Here is a 20,106-nt window from a genome sequence, read left to right as displayed (position 1 = left end):
AAGCTTAACTGCTAAGCTTACGACTCGAACCAAACTACTGTAGGTGTATCGTCATTCATTCAACCTAAATTGTGTCTCATATTACTATGGACCAACTTTGTTTCGATTTGGAGGTGTGGCCTAAAAATTTTCTCCCCCCTTGAATTTCGAGTCTCAAATTTCAGGTGCGGCTTAAAGTCGGGAAATTTTTTTTTCCTTTATTTCGAATCTCATTTTTCAGGTGCGGCTTAGATTCGAGTAAATACGGTAATTTTAAAGTTATCAACATTACAAAAAGTCCTCTATCGCAGACTGTTTTTATATCAGTGTTTTGTAGTATTTTATCTGAGCACAACAACAATGCAACAGTGTTGTCGTATGTATATGTGGATACTCCATCAGCTGTTCTGTGATATTCTCTGAATCAGTCCTCATAATTTTCCTACCAATGAATTCATAGTTCTCAGTATAGAGATATATGGGATGTAAAGGATATTAAGTCAATGAGACACATTCAAAGTTATGGCAGCCTTCATCTAAATTTGTTCATGCCCAAGATCCCTTTCTTTACCTACAGACAAAAGAAAGGTTGTGTCATATTACTGGGAGTTACAAGAAGTCAGAATCCAGGAAATGGGGCTGCAGAGTTGTTTGCCGAGGATGAATACATGGTACACACAATGAAAAAATTGCTGTCCTTGCACGTAATCACTTAGCTAATGATATTAACACACCTCCAAACAGTCAGTTGTTCTATGTGTGGGCTTCTCCTCCAGTGAGAGCACTTACCATTGTGCAGTGGTGGAGGTGAACAAATGTCGGTACACAACATTTTAGCTGAATTTGTTTTTGTTTTTCTATGTTAGCGTTCAGCGATTCACAATATCCTGAGTTATTGTTTCAGCTTTTTCTGTGTTTGTTTTGGTATTTTAATAACATATCTTAATAACATATTTTAAGTACTTTAGTGCTCCTTCATAGTAACAACTCAGTAATACCTACTGTACTATATGTAATCTATGATATACTGAATCCATACTCATAAATGAAAAAGTAACTCTTGTAATATGTTTTCATGACAAAAACTGCTGAACCAATTTACAGGGTGTCTGACAAGTTTGTAGTTGTAGGTTGTATGCACGTGTTAATGTATACATACATGTGGGAAATGAGTGATTGATATTTTAAGGAAGATTTTATGGAATCTGTTTCTCAGTTTTAAACTCTTTAGCCACACTTTCCTTTGAATATTTTAGTTTGGGTACTGATACAGTTACATGCGCATCTACAACCTCCACAAGCTACCGTACAGTGTATCGCAGAAGGCACACTGTACCATTACTAGTCATTTTCTTTCTTGTTCCACTCACAAATAAGCAAGGAAAAAATCAGTCTATTTGGCTTTGTTTGAGCCCTGATTTTTTGCGTATTATCTTTGTCGTCCTTATGTGAAATGTATGTTGGTACGATTAGAATTATTTCAGTTGTTTCTCAATGCCAGGGATGAGTATTATTATGTCGTTCATACAGGATTGTGTGTGTTGGTCAAATGACCATATGTTTTTACTATACTCCTGCATGAATGATTACTTAAATGTGAAATTTTAAACTTCGGCTTTTGTTTTGCTATCTTGCACTGCCACACCAAATGTGTCAATGAGTGACTAAATGGACCTGCTTTGGAATTTTACTAAGAAGCAGAGTTTTCTCAGGTTGTCAGCCAGGTCTTTTGCTAATGTTTCACACATGGATCATTCCAGAGATGCACGAATCTGCTAACCTGTGCCTGTCATCATTTGTGCGTTCTCTTTTGAACTGAGAGTGCAACAGTGTTTACTTTGTCAGCATTTTCCAAATTCTGTTGTTAAACCACAGTGGGTTTCTCCAACCATAATCCACTTAGTGGGCACATTCTTGTTCAGTGCACAATTTACCATCTGTTTAAAGTTTGTTTGCAATTCCTCTATTTCTATCATACTGGAACTAAATGATGCCAGTTCATTGTCTAAATGAGATGCTAACAACTGCTTATCTGCATTTTCTAGCAGGAACACTCTCCTAGCCTTCTTAACTGATTTATTAACTTTCATAACAATAGTAGCTATGACGACTTACTGTCACCAACTCCTGTCTCTATGCTGACACTGTCGATAAGGTCCAGCCTATTTGTCACTGCAAGGTCTAAGATACTTCCATTGTATATGCGCTGCTGAATTAGCTGCTCAAGACAGTTTTCGGAAAACGTTTTCAAAAGTACTTCACAAAACTATCTGCCTGTATCCATGCAATGAATCCATAGACATCTCTGTCTATACATGGTAGGTTAAAGTCGCTTCTAACTAGAATTGCATGACGTCGCTACTGGCCATAGATTTTCTTTGAATGACTATAACTTTCACAACACCAATTAATTCGTTTCACCTAAACCTGTTATATGTGACTTGATAACTTTACTGTCACATTTAATTTCGACCTCATCAGAGACAATATTTTAGTCAACTGCAATGGACACTCCCCATGCTTGGTGTCTAACCTGTCTTTCTGTGTATGTTCCATTACTCACCAAGTATCTCAGAGCTTTAAAGATAGGGTTTCAGCCAGCTGTCAGTCCTAAGATTAATTTGAGTGCGAGAACTTTCCTGGAGTGTAATAAAATTCGAGAACTTTGTCACAAATACTTTGACAATTTACGGATAAAATTTTGACAGTCTCAGTGTCTTAACTCTACAGTCTGAATTCGCTATCTGTGCATCGACTGGCGAGTGTTCACCAAAGTACCTCAAACTACTGTCTAGCCTAAAAAAAAAAAACATTTGCACTCCACAAGTACTCTGCTACCCAAGTAGATGCTTCCGTTGTGTTGTGCATCTCTACAGTGGGAATCCTACAAGTCTGTATTTTATAATGCAGGTATAGAAATCTGCAGCCAAGACCATCACAGAGTCGATGAAGGCTTTTGTTGGTACCCTCGACACAGCTCCAAACTGTACAACCCTGATAAAAGCTGGGAACAGTGGTGCAAATTGCGAGCTCTATTTGCACCCCATGCAGAGCCCCTATTTTAATCTCCTACGCGCCCATTTACAGCTGTTGCCTGATATATCTTCCATTTTAGCAGATGACAAGCGCTCAGTCGGTCGCGTCCTCGAGTTTCAGTGTCAGTGAGATGACGTCAGTCATTTGAAGCTCTTTTTTGGGAAAAACAACCCCACCCCCCTTTCTATTGTCATTTTCTAAGATTTCCTTCTGTTTTTAGTTTCCTCCCTGTTTGAGTTTCACTCCCATTGCTGCTGATTTCCCATTCAGTTTTTTACCCTTTCCTAAGCCACAGAACATGTGTTTATGACCGTAGCAGTTTAGCCTACCAAACTCCTGCCCATGTGAGCCTGCTCAAACCCTGCTTTGAAGGAGTGGCCATCTATTCACTCACAGGGTGAATGGGCAAGGCGAGATGGACAGTCTTCACATTGGCCCTCCACCTCAAGCGACCTGACTGCATTACCACCCGCCACTCGTCCGGCTGTGAGGGCAGATCCACCGCTTTGTGTACACTAGGGAGGTGCCTCAGCAGTTGAGCCTGTGGACGAAACAAGTGACACCTGTTCATGACATTAGTTTGGAACATAAAAGGAAAAGTGATGAAGTTGTGGCACCTGGTAATGATGAAGAAACTTACTTCTTTGGTATTAACATATGTTTTCAATGGAGAAAACATGAGCTACCAACTAACCTAAAATAAGACAGCGCAGCATTGTCTTCCAGCTGCCTGGGTTACGACAGATGTCAAAAAGTCTCAGGGGAAAAAAAGGTTTGCTGTTTTGGAGGTATTTAATCTGTTCTTTAGTCAACATATGCTAGAAGAAATCAAATCTATGGACAAAGCTGAAAATATGTCATCTTAAAGAACAGTGCACTAATGATCTCTTATCCTTATCTACAAGATGATGAGATTATTGAATTGAAGGCACTAATTTTCAAATCTGCGAATGAAAAGCGGTGCACATTCCCCCCCCCCCCCCCCCCCCCCTCCCCCTCCCAGTCTGTGGAACAGGCAGAGATGTTTTCAGATGGACTATTAGTAAAGTAAGATTTCTGTTTTTATTATCTGCGCCTGATTTGGCAACCCAGTTGTTGGGCAGGAAAGAAGGAATGTAGACATGTCAGATGCAATTTCACAAATTTTTCTGCATTCTACTGGTACTAGCCACCTTCGCTGCTCTATAAGTGCAACCACGTGTGTGTCGCAATGCTCGTACCTTTGTGAGGAAGGTGTGAGCTTGGAATGTATATGCTTCACAAACTGTCAAAATATGACTCGAAGCCTCGGTACGTGACTGAAGCACAAAAGAATTATTCGTGCAATACACAAATTTATTCTGACAAAAACAGTGATGGTCACATATCAGACCAAGAGAAGATGACAGTGCTCCCACACTGGCTCTTCTTCAGTTGGTGAAACCTCTACTGGAAACATATGCAGCAACTGGTTATCAGTAGACCTAGTCAAAGAACTTTCAAAAAGAGGTCTCAGATATGTTGTTATGCTGAAAAAAAGCAAAAAAAGAAGTTCTAGAGCAGTTTCTAACGAATAAGAATCGAGGCATGAAAACAACTGTTTATGGTTGTACTGAAGACATGACACTGATTTTCTTTGTGCCCAAAAAGCTGAAAGCTGCAATACTACTCTTCTATGCACCACTCAGTTAACAATGATCCTGATTCGGATAAACCCTGAATTATCATTTTTTTCAACATGACAGGAGATGGCGACTGTCTTGACTAGAGGTGGGCCAAACGGTTATTCTGGAGTAACCGTTATCACAGTTCCAGTTATTCTTTGATAACCGTTATTTTTAATGGTTATTAATAACCGTCAAGTTATTCGCTTGCGAATACTGAATACTCTGACGGGGCTACAGTTAAATAACGACATAGTTGGAATCCATCAGTTTAGTTATCAGTATAACTGTGAGTAGTGTGAAATGGCAGGAATGTCGTATGAATCGTGTTATAACCATACCTAATTAACTCTGGGTAAATTTTAGTTGATGTTAGAACGATTATTAGTGTTTCATATCATATGTACGTAGGTTATCGTTCGCTGTTAGAAATATTATCTTCGCAGCTGCAACAGAAAGTACGTGGAACTTTGCCACAGCACTGTTTAAGTAAAATGTTAACAACATGCGTTTTTAAATATGAAGTAATATGTGAACTGAATACTGTAGGTTAAATTCGAAGCTTAATTTCCTTTGCTGCTCACTTAATAGAATAAGTGTACAGCCTTGTAATACAACAAAAAATATACGTAATGTGACGAATTCATTTACTCCTGTCCTGTACAAGATAGTCCTATTGGGGAAAGTGTGAGTACGCTAATCCAAGTTTTATGTGAGATTTGGAAATGGCTCGATTTCTCCAGCTACAGCATGTTTATAACATATGAACACATGCAGATCGAAAAGATGGACAGTGTTACATTTCTGGGACTACAACTCGATAATAAATGCAGCTGGGAAGGGCATACCACAGCATTGATGAAGCGCCTAAACAAGTCGGTATTTACAGTGAGAATGATGTTAGATGTAGGAGACATAAATATAGAAAAGCATTCCGCTACACCAACAAAATCTGCAGGAATCGGACACTTCCGTTGAACAATATAGGTCAACCACATACCAAAACACCAGTACCCACAACTAAAAGTACAAAAATTGGTATCAGACATTTCCCTTGACCTACATAAGTCATCCTCAGTTGACGATACCAAAACATCAACACCTACCACTATGAAAATGGGAATCGGTCATTTCCGGTGACCTATATAGGTCCACCACAACTACTGATGCCAAAAAAAACCAACACCTACAACTGCGAAAAATAAAACCAAAACCACAACCCCAAAAATCCACAAATCAAACATCCCTACATAAATTAAATCACATTCAATACTCCATAAATACACAAAACATCACAACTAGAAAAAAAAATAATTACCTCCAGCAAATCCCGGCACTGCATACTAGATCGGTCAGCACGCCCCCCCCCCCCCCCCCCCCCCCACACACACACACACAAAAAACAACTCATAAACACCGTGCCGTAATGTCACTCACACATCACATCTTAACGTCAGACGTGTGGAATCAGATGCTTCCATTGACCCCTCCCTCTACTCTTTAGATGAATATCTTAACAGAGACTGATCAGCTTAAGTAAAAATTCTGCTATATTTCAGTTTTGACAGCACTTGGTCGCAACAGTCATGATTGGATATTCTGTGAATGATAAATTTACTAAAAGTGCGTAACCGTGTTTTATTTTGGAAGTGTGTCAATTCTGTAAATATTAGCAGTTACTGTAATATATTCACATATTTTGACAATATCCTGACAAAAAATGAGGATAATAATTATTATATTCAAATGTATTATGTTATACTTTCTGACAACATTTGCGATGGCCAGCGGCCACTTCTGAAGAAGTATGAAGATATTTGTTCGCTCCAGTAACTATCCTTTCTGGAAATAGCACTGGGGTCTAAGACTGGAGTCACTGTGTCAGGAACAAAGACACACAGTTATTCCGTTACCAACTTCCAGGTTACCTGTAGTGGTAGCCCTATAACTGCCAGAGAACGAGAACTGTGAGCCAATAACGATAACTGCCAGAGGAGAATACCGATCTCTGACAGTTATTTCCATAGTCGCTCAAATTCCTTATGGTAACTCTCCTTGTACTACCCGTCCAAGCTAAATTAACACGTAAGGCGGTGGCTCAAGGGATCGACTGTACTTGTTAATGCCTGTACTGCAGCTCCTTTCAGCCACCGCTCGGGTATTAACTTTATTTAATTGCTTATGCTAAAAGTAATGAAGCCCCACGAAATAACACACAGTTCTTATCAACAGATGGCGCGCAGTCTCACATTTATTCCCATGGCCTATAGAACGCCTTCCAAATGCGCAGCGATCTTCGGTCAACAGATGGCGCGAGGCACTGTTGACACTAGACAGTCATTGAAATAACTGCCAGAATCAGAGGGACAGTTATCGCAGTAACCATTACTTCTCAGTAACCGGTTATTTCTATCAGTTACATTATTTTTTGCCACCTCTACTCTTGACCAAAAGTGTGTAAGTTATTCATCAGGTCACTAGACAAGGTGACGACATTTCCCCATTTTCTTTACATTAGTGGGTGTTGCTTGTGGTGTAAACACTTGGGTGTTGTATGAAGCTTATCCAGAGGTGAAAGGTATGACAAGATTGTTCTTCATGGAGCAACAGACCTTGTTGAATGTCTTATGAAGCGCAAACTTTCTACTGGGTGCGTGCCATGAGATTTGACACCATCAGAAGAATACTAAATATTCAAGATAAACATCAAATAGAAAAAGAATAGTTTGAAAATGAAAGATTTATGCCTTTTGCACAGCATGTTTGATGTGAAAAACAAGATATCTGCATCAACAGTGTCGTATTTCGGTTTGTTTGGAGCGTTTTAGGAAGGTCTACTAGGAATTCGTGCAGGCTGAAAGTGATTAAAATATGATTCAGTGTCTCATAAGTACACACAGTTCATCGTTATGGACAAGTAAACCATTATTATTATTATTATTATTATTATTATTATTATTATTATTATTTTAAAATTAAAATATGGCAAAGTTTCTCCATTCATAGAATTATGGAGTGTAACAGTTGCTCTACATTGATACGATAAGTGGTAAACACAAAGTTGATTTCACACATAAGTTCTCATAACTGTAATTGTTTTTCCAAGTTGTAATGTTGCAGTTTGATAATATTGTTTCCCTTATGATAATCTGTGAGTGAGTAGAGAGGTTACCAGCTATTGTTGTTTTAGTAATGTGTAAAATAAAAGTATACTGCAAATTTTGTTGTATTTTAGTTGGCTAAGTGTTTTAAATTATGCATTGTTTAAAAACATTAGATTTCCCTCAAGGACTATGTTGGGAAGTGTAATGAACAAGAAGTCATGAAAACTTATGTATTCACCAAATATTTTATATATAAAAAATAAAAAGGAGGCCGAGAGAGAGTATAGTCTTCACATTCTTCATTCTGAAGGTATTTTCACTCCACTCCACATTAGTTTAATTAAGTTATATATTTTTTGTTTCGGTATCCATATGTTTTATTAATCCATATATATTATAAAGATATATGTGTGTACACATGTTTGTATGTTCCACATCTCCTTCTAAACCAGTGGACCTATTTCAACTGAACCTGCTGCACATATCACTTACTGACTGGGAAGTTTCACTCTGGTGATGAGAACCACATACCTGCAAAGGGATGAGAATGGGGGCAAAAAAAGCAGTGTAGCCAATGACGCGTGCATACCCATACTTAGAATGAGAGCACTTAGTGATTTGGAGCAAATGTTACACATAATTTCAAACCTTTACGGAACTTTTTCGCATTGACAGCTCTCATAAAATACTGAAAGGAAGAAAGTTTATTGCTTACTGCATTTTCGCTGTTCGTGCAGGAAAACTTCCACATGAAGCATGACATTTTAATTTATTAGTTGTTTACAACCAACCCTATTCACAACACTTTTCACTTACAGTAGCCACATATGTTGTTAACATAGCTACAAAATTATGTCATTGTATGACACATAGTTCAGGAGATATGATGTCAAATACTGGGATGCTTGGGGGAAAAAAAGGGGGCAGTGAAGCAGCTGAGAATGTAGCACGAAAGTGATAGAGACTGCCTAGAATGTTCCTTCTAGGATGTTCAACAATGTTCCATTATCCTGTTGTGGGGATACATTGCAGCTCAGAGGAGTATGTATAAGCAATGGTGAGACACATGTTTCAGTGTACTTTCAGAACTCGATTAGAGTAGATGAAGGAAAAATGGAAGTGATAGGAAGTTAAATAAATATAAGTGAGAGTGAATTGCTTAAGTTAGTGAACAGGGTATTAAGTGGAATTTTGTTATATTAAGTAACAAAGAAATCTTGCCAATGGTGAAATTAAAAGAAGGCAACAGAAAGAACAGCAAAGAAATGAATAGATGAGGTATGAGAAGCATGTTTAACTTCACAACAGAAGAAAATGAATAGGTTGAGAGAAAACTTTAACAGATGAAAAACGAGATGAGTTAGAGAAGATGACTGAATGAGACACTCAGTAAGCAGACAGAGAGAAATTGCTGAAGAAACAAGATTACAAAATAAATCAGTTAGAGAACAATTAGTGAACTTTATGAAAGAATACAATCACAAGCACATGAACAAAACATTAGTATATGAGAAGTGCAAAGCAGAAGTAGTAGAAATTACAGTTTCACAGGAGAAGCATTCTGTTAGGATCGCAATAAAGACTACAACAAACACAAACATGTTGTCTCTGGCAAAATGGATCATGTGCGCCAGTTTTGTGGTGCCAAGAGATTCAGTAGAGAAACACCAGGAACGTGTTGCATGAGCGGAAAAATTTGATTAGCGCTACTGGAAATTTCTCCACCAGAATTATTTAACTACATGAGTGGAAAAACTCTGGAATCAAAACTTTTCTACAAAATATCAGACCATACAATACTTATTTTCAAATGACCAAATTTGGTGCTACTTCCATGTGCTGTGAAGAACATCAGTTCAGTCCTGTGTTTTCAATAAAAGAACAGATATAGAATTGAATCATTGTCACCATTTCCAAACAAGTCTTATAAATGTTTGCAGGTTTATTTTGGTGGTAATGAACAAATGACAGTTAATTAACATCATGCAAATACAAATATAGAGCACTGGATCAAATAGTGTAAGTGTGAAACTGTGATTTGAGCCAACAAAAGACTAGTTGGAGAACATGATCAGCAATTCAGTGCAGATCAAGAAATGAAAGAGGACTACATTTCAAATTAGGATGCTGTTGAATAGGTAGTGTTGAATACTTAAATGTATATGAGAGTGTTTTTGAGCATTCGAGAGTATTTCTGAGTGTCAAACACTAACACTTTTATGATTTATTTAAGTATTTATTTGTACAGTGTTCTTGAGTGATCTGGTATGTTGTACAGTGTTCTTGAGTGATCTGGAATATTCTTAGAAAAAAAATGAAGACTAAGTGAAGCGGATCTTTTTCAGCTAGTTCAGTTACAATTCCTTCTTCTCATGAAGCTTTTTTTAGTCTTTAATCCTTGTATACTTTTTGCCATTTCTTCTTTAGATAGAATTTTTTCCTTATATTCGTATATATCGTCTTATATCTCTTGTTTCACATGGAATTTAAAACATTTATTAAAAAAAATGTTTCCATAAGTGGGTGCAGCTTAGTTGGGTACTTCAGCAGTGTTTACACATTCTGGCTGGCCTGGCATACTATTTAAATGCTGCGATGTGTCCAGATAGTCACTGCTGCTTTCACTTATGCTGCATATTCCACGTAGGATGTATCGCATGGATTTAAAAACCTCTGATGAGTAACTTGTAGCAATGCTTCCACTTAGCATAGTACTCTTGGCTTCATTACAGACATCTATTGTTTTTCTCCACATTGCTATCGAGATACCAATTTAGTAATTTCCTCGTCACTTAATTTTCAACGCTTCTATTGCCAGATTAACATTCGTGCTTGTGTATATAACTGCTGTCATGCCCCCCCCCCCCCCCCCCTCCCCAATTCCATGTCCACCCCCAGCATTCAACTTGGTATTAGACAAAAGCAAGTCATTTACCTCTTGGGGGAACCCAAACTAGGAAAAAACACTCTTTGCTTGAAAAAGTCAATAAAAAACTCAACTGTATTCTCACCCCTTCAGTCTGAATTGTTGACTACCCTCCATGCTGCTTGTGGCTTCCCAGGTGTACAAAACCTATTTGTGGCTTCCATTTCATTGTTGATTTCCTTCTTGCACTATCGATAAGAAATGGTGGGTGACTTCAAACGTTATCTAACAATCTCCGTATTTCGTGCATGATTTTTCAGTAAGAAGGAATCTTTGGTCCTGAAAGCTAATGTCGATGCCTTGCCTTCTGCTATTTTGTAAAGTATAGTTTTGCACCTTCACTGTAATTTAGTTTCTGAAATAATTATAGATGTAGAACTTTCATGGCAGTGGCACTGTTTGATCCATTAGTATTGCACAGCAGTCCTGCTTTTCTCATGACATTCAATCTTAATCTTTTCAGGGAAAGAAAAGTAAAGCTTCAGATGCGTAAATTCATGGAAATGTGTAATCTAAAAAAAAGTGGGTTTGTTAAGTTAGTTGCTGATTTTGACAAATCTATTGCATCTATGAGAAGACAAAAAGAAGAACCTGCAGAACATGCACCATTATCAAAAGAAGTCAATCTGAATGGTAAGGAACTGGGCCTGATTGTTACTTTTTGTCATAAGTGGAGTTTAAATCATTGAGTCTCAATTTTTTATTATGTAATTTTGTTTATAAATTGTCATTAGTGAACATCTGAAGTGTTAAATCAGGGGCTCTGTATAACTTGCCTTCATTTTATAGTAATATCTTGAGAAATCCAGTAAGAGATTTTTGTGGAATTTAAAGGAATTGTGATTATGGGAAAGAAATGTTGGCAGCTGCTTTATTGATTACCGTATTTACTCGAATCTAAGCTGCACTTTATTTCCTGTTTTTGTAATCCAAAAAACCGCTTGCGGCTTAGAATCGAGTGCAAAGCAAGCGGAAGTTCTGAAAAATGTTGGTAGGTGCCACCACTAACTTCTGCCGTCGAATATATGTAGCACTACACAGGCATGCTTTGTAGGCACAAAGATAAATACTGGCGCCAAAACCTCTGCGTCAGTAAATAAATTTTATAAAAAGGTGGTAAACGAGCTTTTTTTTTTCTCTGCTCCGAGTTTCGACCACTGCATTTTCGTACATTATCCAACGAAGTAAATACAAACTCCGTATTGTTGATCTTCTGATGTAGCAGAAATTCAATGTACTACGAAAATCCGACTGGCAAGACTGTTCGGGATGTTTGTCAATATGGCCAACTCTACGTTCTGAATTTTTTCCTACCTGTGAGAAGACATGGTTGCTAATAGGAACCTGATGAAATGTGAATCACATGCATTATTCTCTTCACCATAAGAATAATACGAATATAAACATTTTGCCATGTATTCTTTCGTGTTTGCTGCTATCTCATTTAAATCCTGTCTGCCGAATAAACTACGAAACTAGAGTGAGACAACAGCAAACGCGGAAGAATATATGTATCGTGCCATGTTTATATTTGTATAATTCTTTTGCCTAGTAGTGATACAGTCAGAAATGAAGCACGGCAACTGACTAGGTTTTTAAATCTAAGATTACTCTAATTTCTGTGTAGAATTTGATGTACTAAAGAAGCGGCCGCAAAGATTTTCAAACGGAGAAAAATTTTCGCCTAACTCTCGTTCAGAACATGTTCTATCATACGCGGTCTATTATTTGGTTCTTGTTGATCATTATCAAAGAAAGCAGCAGTGTAAGTAACAACAAATAGCAGTCTCTTGCCATTGTTTTGCTAATGAGACTATTCCTCTCTTTTTTTTTCTTAATTGTAAGCAGCGGTAGCGTGCACAAAAGCAAGCCATGCCGCGAGCGGCGACAGGCCTTAACACGCACTATCAGAATGCGACAAACAATGCATGACACAGTACAGTAATGCATTTTCAGCTTACAGTGACGTAAACACCTATTACAAAGAAAATGGCACTTATCAGATCAAAGCAAAATAAGCAATCGATTCAAACCAGACGAAGCACGTGAAAAAGGAAGGGTACGCATATAAATACAAACGGAGCGCCTGATGCATAGCAATGGCTACCTGGTAAAGCTTAACTGCTAAGCTTACGACTCGAACCAAACTACTGTAGGTGTATCGTCATTCATTCGACCTAAATTGTGTCTCATATTACAATGGACCAACTTTGTTTCGATTTAGAGGTGTGGCCTAAAACTTTTCTCTCTCCTTGAATTTCGAGTCTCAAATTTCAGGTGCGGCTTAGATTCAGGAAAATTTTTTTTCCTTTATTTCAGGTCTCATTTTTCAGGTGCGGCTTAGATTTGAGTAAATACGGTAGTAGTAATGTTTTGAAACATAAATCTTGATGTGATATGCCAATTAATTCCAGGTAGACATCCTGAGACAGCCTTCATCAGTAAGAGAGAGACTCATATGCACTATGCACACACGTGCATACACATACAAGCACACGCATACACACGTGCACATGCACGCACATGCGCACGCGCGCGCACACACACACACACACACACAAACACACACACTTCATGCAAACACGACCACCAACTCCAACATCTCAGGCCAGAATGCCATTAGCCATGAAGGCTTTGACCGAAAGCTATATGTGAGCATCTTTTAAGTGTGCCTGACTGCAACTTGATGCATCTTCTTCATGGTAAGAAGCAGTGTGTCTTTCCGTACATTGTTGATTCATTATTTTCATAGCTTTTCCTAAGTCATTACTGGAGTATATCGAGATTTTCGTGGGTGGGAAAGAGCAAATTCAAACATCTCCACAACATTTTAAAAACTGCATGTGTTCTGTGTGTGATGCCAAAGGCAAACATGTCACGCAGTTTGGCCAGCCTTGACTGTGTTTGTTTGGCAGAACTGGGATGCTTGAACTGGGGGCTGGACAGTGGTAACAATTCTCTGTAAACATATGCTCTTTGCATACCCTGGTGAAGACCACTGAGTGCCATAATGGAATACAATTTTTCACAGTAAATTGGGATCTTAGTTCAACTCTAGACAATAACGATGTTACAAACCCTATATAAAGACACCCCCCCCCCCTCTTCAGTCTCAGTGTTGGGTACATGCTGATGTGTTGGCTGCATGCTGATGGGGTGGTGGCTATTGAAAGATTTGTTATCAATGCAACTTCTTTAAAACAAGCTACATTTCAGTTGTTTTAGGCTTTCTCAGATTTACGAGACAGGGACAGGATTCACTTTAAATTTCACTGCTGCTTGGGGGAGCACACTGTTTACCATTGTATCAAGTGAAAACACTCCTTACAAGTAGTTGTGCCATCTGCGACCAGTAACAGCAACCGGTGAAAGAGGCCTTTTGATAATCAATAGAGCTCAGCTCAGAATGTATTTCTAACAGTTACAAAGAAACAGGTGTTGTCAATAATGTTTTTACAACCATAAAAATAGTACAGGATTTCATTTGAATAGATTTTATTCCTTCTGTGTAGAAAGAAAGTACTTCCAGTGCATGGCCAATAGTCTGTAGCTGGTGAATTTTCTGAGAACTAGAACACTGCATGAGAAGATAGTTCCTTCCCATTGGACTTCACAAAGCCTGAGCATAAAACGCCAAGTGCGCTGCTGCAGTGGTTAGCACTCTTGACTTGCATTCTGGAGGATGGCACTTCATATATTCATCCAGCTGTTTAGATTGTCCATTGTTTTTGTCAATCACTTAAAGGTTCCAGGGTGATACCTTTGAAAAGGACACAACTCATTTTCTTCCCTACCCTTCCTCCTACTTGTGTGTGTACTTCTGTGTAGTGCTCTCATCAGTTACAGGATGCTAAACCACCACCACCACCTCCACCTCCACCTCCTCCTCCTCCTCCTGCCACAGCATAGAGTAATACATGAGTATCCAGCATTGATGGAGCTTCATCAAAAAGAATGACTACATTTGTGTGGCTGGTTTCACACAATTTATGATGAAGCTGTCCATTCTAAGTCCAACACACTACTTCAAATGCTAGCGCCAAGGAGAGATAGCATTATCATTTCAAGGGTAGGCTATCTGTGGGAAATACAAACTAATCGCCAACTTAGTCAACTATCCCTTGCACATGACCAAACAAGAGCATAATATTTTTGGTTGGACACTCTATCTGGAGTCTAATCTGTGTAACAACATAACAACATTTGAAGAAACAAAAATACCAAAAATGACATTTATGAAGCGAATTATATATTCAGACGTAGTGACAGGTTATCATATTAAAATGTCCTCTCTGTGTTTTGCTACATATTTTGCTTCCGTGATAAACACATCTTAGGGGAAAGGTTCCTTAACTCAGACCCTGTCAACACAAACTAGTATGAACACATGTACCTGAAATTTTTCATGCAAATGTGGATCTTAGCTAATCTCTGCAGTCCCCTTCACTCCATCTTCAAAAGTGATAGTCATAGCTTCAATAGGACTCATCGTCTCAGCCATATAGGCTTACTGAGAGCAAATGAGCCTACTTCAACCATCTCAAAAGACCCCTCATTTCAATCAAGGGAATATCAGATGAAAGCGACAGAACACGAATATTGCCAGGTCCAATGGCAGGAGACCATAGTTTTCTTTTTTTCTTTTTGAGTAAAAAAATTGAGTACCTTACAGATAATATTGACACTGAAGTCAGCTAGAGAGAACCAGTAAGTTCCTCTGCGAGCTCTCCAACCATCACATTGTCCCCTCTTCAACAAATAGCAAGAGAGGAGAAAAATTGCTGACACCCACTAGGAAGCTCCTATCCTTCAGTTGAATATAAATTAATTAAGGACACAAATGGAGAAATTGAAGTTACTAGAAAAGCTAACAAGAATAAAGGGGTTTGGAAATGGGACAGCCTGTCGCCCATGTTATTTGATCTTAATGTGAATGATTTAGGAGTAAGGGGGACCACTTACCAAATTATAGAAATGTTGAGTCATCGACATTCTCACAAAAAAGAAAAGAAAACTTTGCTGGATTTTGGACAAATACTTTAACAAGCTAGAGTATGGAAGGGTTGATGGACTCCCCCCCCCCCCCCCCCCCCTCCACACACACACACACACACACACACACACACACACACACACACCTGCGCAGCTACAGTGTGTGATCTGAACACACTATGCTGCGATGGTTGCAGTTCATTGTGTGGACTGGGATGGAATGCGGGAGGGAGAGGCAGCGAGGTGCAAGGGTTAGGAATGCGACACACTGTCACTGTAGCCAGTGAGTTCGTGTGACACAAGATGACAGTAATGACAAGATGACAGTAATGATGATATGGTGGTATGGATTGGGATGGGGTAAAAGGACAGAGGAAGGGGGGACTGGACTGCTCTGTAGATGTGGGTTCAGTGGATTAGCAGAGATTGTGACCAGGAGGTTTACAGGAGTGAAGGATGTGTCGCAAAGATAACTCTAGACTGTGTAACTCATAAAAGCTGGTAGTGCGCCATTCAGATGGTGCAGTTTGTAGTGCAACTGTTGAACGTGTTGCGGTGAGCAGCATGTTCCACTACTGAATGATCAGCTCTTTTCTTGGCTATATTTTGGCAATGCCTATTCATCTTGGTGGACAGCTGGCTGGTGGTCATGCTGACATACAGTGCTGTGCAGAAACTGCAGCAAAGGTGGCCTATGACATAACTGCTTTCAGAGGTGGTTCTGCGTCTTATGGGATAGGATGAGCCTTTGAAGGGATGGGCTGGGTGAACCAGGCAGATCTCTCATTTGCGCCTTCCACAAGGTAAGGTTGTGGGAGAGGCATCTGGACCAGGATGTTGTATAGGTTGGATGGATGGTGGAATACCACTTTAGGAAGGGTGGAAAGGACCTTGATGGGATGGTCCTCTTTCTTGGGCATGATGATCGGTAGTCGAAGCCCTGGCAAAGGACGTGATTGAGTTGCTGTAGTCCAGGATGATGATGTGTGGCCAGGAGCGCATTCTACAGATGGTTTGTAAGGGTAATGTGAGGATGAGGAATGTGAGGATATGGCACAGGAAATCTGTTTGCAGACTGGGTTTGGGGGTTAGTGCCTGTCTGTGAAGGCTTTTGTGAGACCTTCAGCATACCGGGCAGCAGTATTCTCATCATTGTAGACATGCTGTCTACAGGTGGCCAGGCTAAATGGGAGCAGTTATTTGGTGTGGAATTGGTGACAGCTGTCAAAATGCAGTTCGAGTCTGCTGTTGGTGGTTAGTGGGCTTGATATGGATAGAGGTATGTGTGGAGCCATCAGAGAGGTTGACGTCAAGTGTTGAGGTTGCAGAAGAATGAGGATAAGGTACAGATCTTGAAGATATCAATGAATCTGAACCACACAAGGGACTTGGTGTTTTGGGAGGCCAGGAAGGTTCCTTCTAGACGGCCCATAAAGAGGTAGGCATAGGAGGTGGTATGGAGGTGCCCATGACTGTACACCACAGATTTATTTATATATCTTCCCATCTAAGGAGAAATAGCTGTGTGAGAGAATGTAATTGAAAGGAGTTTAAGGAATGAGATAGAGGGTTTGGGAGTTGGAAGGGTATTAGGAGAGCTAGTGTACATAGCAGCAAGGTTATGGACTTGAGGGATGTTGGTGTGTAGAAAGATTGCATCAGCAGCGACGAGTAGGTATCCAGGTGGTTATAGGGCGGGGATGGTAGTGTGTCGATGAAGGATGTGGTTGTATCTTTGATATGAGAGACTAATTAGGTAAGAGCCAAGATTCTTTCAGTGGGAGCACAGGGAACCTATTGAGACATCCTGTATTGTTGGGGGTGTGAATTTTGTGAGCCTGTAGAATGTGGGTGTGTGAGAGGTCGTTTAGATGACAGCTATAGTCAAGAACAGAATTGACCACCCAGTGTTGGAATGCGCTGCTGAGCACAACACGCTTGAGTTCAGTGGCTGCTTTAAATCCAAGCCATCTGGATCCTTCCCTTTAACACCAGCTTTTCTGAACTACAAGGATGGGAGTTACACTTGCAACACATCCTTCAGTCCTGTAATACTGCTGGCCTCAATGTCGACTAACCCACTGCACCCAGACCCTGTTCCGTCTCTCCTTTCTCTGCCTGTCTTCCCTCCAAGCACACATCTCCACGTCATCACCACCACCAGCATCATCATCATCATCATCATCATCATCACTGTGCTACATGTGCCTTATGCCCTGTGTGTGTGTGTGTGTGTGTGTGTGTGTGTGTGTGTGTGTGTGTGAGTGAGTGATTATTGTTTTTTATCCATATTTGCTTTTAGTAGCTTAGTACAGGTGCTGAAGACTGTGATCTTGGTCCCCTAAAATAATTCTGTCATAATCAAGATCATACTTGGATTCCTTCTTGCATTTTGTGTGAGCTGATTTGCCATCTCCACCAATATCAGTGTCAGTTGAATTCTATGTTTCAACCATTTTCCATCAGTTTATCACAACAGGGTGGAAATCAGTTTGAATGTGCATGATGGAAAAGCTGATGTAAGATTTCAAATATGCTCTTAGTAATCCACTAAGGGGAATTGTGCTTTGTTTACTGCAGTACCAATACATTTAATTTTATGATACTTAATTGTGCTTTATTGTTTCCTGTATCCAAGGACAAGATTTTAAATGTATCAGCCAATATAGAATCCACTATGTTAAAATAGCTTTTTATATCAAGCACACATTTAAGTAACTTCCTGGCAGATTAAAACTGTGTGCTCAGGTTCGACTCTCGGTCCGGCACACAGTTTTAATCTACCATTAAGTTTCATATCAGTGCACACACTGCTGCAGAGTGAAATCTCATTCTGGACACATTTAAGTACATTTCACAGAAAATTAAAAAAGTTCATTCAGGTAAAGCTACTTCCTTTCAGCAGAATCTGATGCTATGTAACTTCATAGCAGTGAATCCAAGCACCTTTAGACTAAGATTTCAGACTAGTTCCTATACGCAGATCTTACCCTGTACAATTCATTGTCAATTCCAGAATGAGCACAATATATAGGATAGTAAAAAAGTTGTTTGATATGCTTACCAACTATTATGCGGTAGTTATTTGAGTAAGATCATTTAAGAGTTCATAAGCAATGTTAAAGGTGTCATCCAACTGGAGAGCTGGGAGCTATTTTTCATTATATTGAATTAGTCACTCTATATACAGGGTGAAGTGAAATTCGTGCAGTCAGGCTTCACAGCATGAATCCTCACATGCCAGCGATAAAAAAACATCTCTCCGGCGAGTACATCTGGCAGAAAAAGGACGTTAAAGAGTGGCAATCTGACAACACTGTAACCACATGTAAGGTAACTACCTCTTGTCAGCACACATTAGTTGTGCTGTACAGTTGGTGTAGTTGATAGTTTTGGGTTAACATGCAGTAATTGTCACCATGCCAAATGTAGCAACGATTCCTTTTATAGCCAGCAATAGCTTTGCTCATTCATTGTGACAAAGTAAATCTGTGACGCCAACACATCAGCCCTCCTGTTTTTTGGGACTGGGTGCACCGGGTATTTGAGGGACCTTGCACTGTACTTGTCTGGAAATTCTTGTAAAGGTTGCTGGTGCAGGAATGAGCTGCTCCTGTTCTGCGGATGTCACTTTTGTGCCCTCTATGTTCCAGTGCAGTGATGTGAGGTTAGTGAGGAGTGCACCTGTAGGTGTATGCAAGTTTGAGCTGCTCTGTAGAAACTGTCTCCTTCTTGCTGCCATTATCAATTTTGAAATTGTGGTTTTCTTTTGAAACTACCCGATACGATCCAGAGTACAGAGAAATGAGTGATTTGAGTGACACTGCACCATCACTGAGCCACACGTGGTACTTTTGTACAGGTCTCTGTACACAAACATTATCCAGTTGCCATGTCTGACAATATTAGTGTGCTGAATGTTCCTCATTCTGGCACCGAGTTGTTGTGCGAACTGTGTACATAGCTCTGGAGCAACTGAGTGGTAGGAAACGGGCATGATTAATTCTCCCAAAACCAGCAGCTGCTCCCCATTGACTAATTGTGCAGAGGATTATTGTTTGTCTTCCTTCACCCTCAGTCTCAGTCCGACCATGACCAGAGGCAGTTCTTTGGTCCACAATGTTGCATTACACATTAGGACAGTTTTGAGAATGTGGTAGAATTACTCTTGTTTGCAGCTGCACAGCAGTAAAAGTTTGTGGAAAAGTTGACTTTCAAATTGCCTCCCACAATCTGTGATCATGTTTTGAGGAAGCCAAACCTGGAGAACTGTATATGCACTAACTTCCTTACAACCATCCCAGCAGATATGTCCTGGATTGTGATGACATCTCACCACCAGGTGAAATGATTAATGATAGTGAGTAAATAACATTGTCCCAAAGTGTATGGGAGCAGATCCACAACGTCCACATGTATATGCGAA

At 39.6% G+C, this 20,106-nt stretch overlaps 1 protein-coding gene across 1 annotated transcript in view; it reads left to right on the top strand.

Moving 5' to 3' along the window:
• The window catches only part of LOC124619679 (origin recognition complex subunit 6), a 103,541-nt gene that overhangs the window by 60,403 nt on the left and 23,032 nt on the right, over nt 1–20,106 (top strand). The window contains exon 5 of the mRNA XM_047146222.1: nt 11,152–11,321. Within this exon, the coding sequence (XP_047002178.1) occupies nt 11,152–11,321 (170 nt within the window). The remainder of the gene's footprint in view (nt 1–11,151; nt 11,322–20,106) is intronic.

The sequence above is a fragment of the Schistocerca americana genome, chromosome 6 (genome assembly GCF_021461395.2).
Source record: "Schistocerca americana isolate TAMUIC-IGC-003095 chromosome 6, iqSchAmer2.1, whole genome shotgun sequence".
NCBI classification, from domain to species: Eukaryota; Metazoa; Arthropoda; class Insecta; order Orthoptera; family Acrididae; genus Schistocerca; species Schistocerca americana.
The sequence above is the reverse complement of the archived record's forward strand: the minus strand, read 5'-3'. Positions and strand labels throughout refer to the sequence as shown.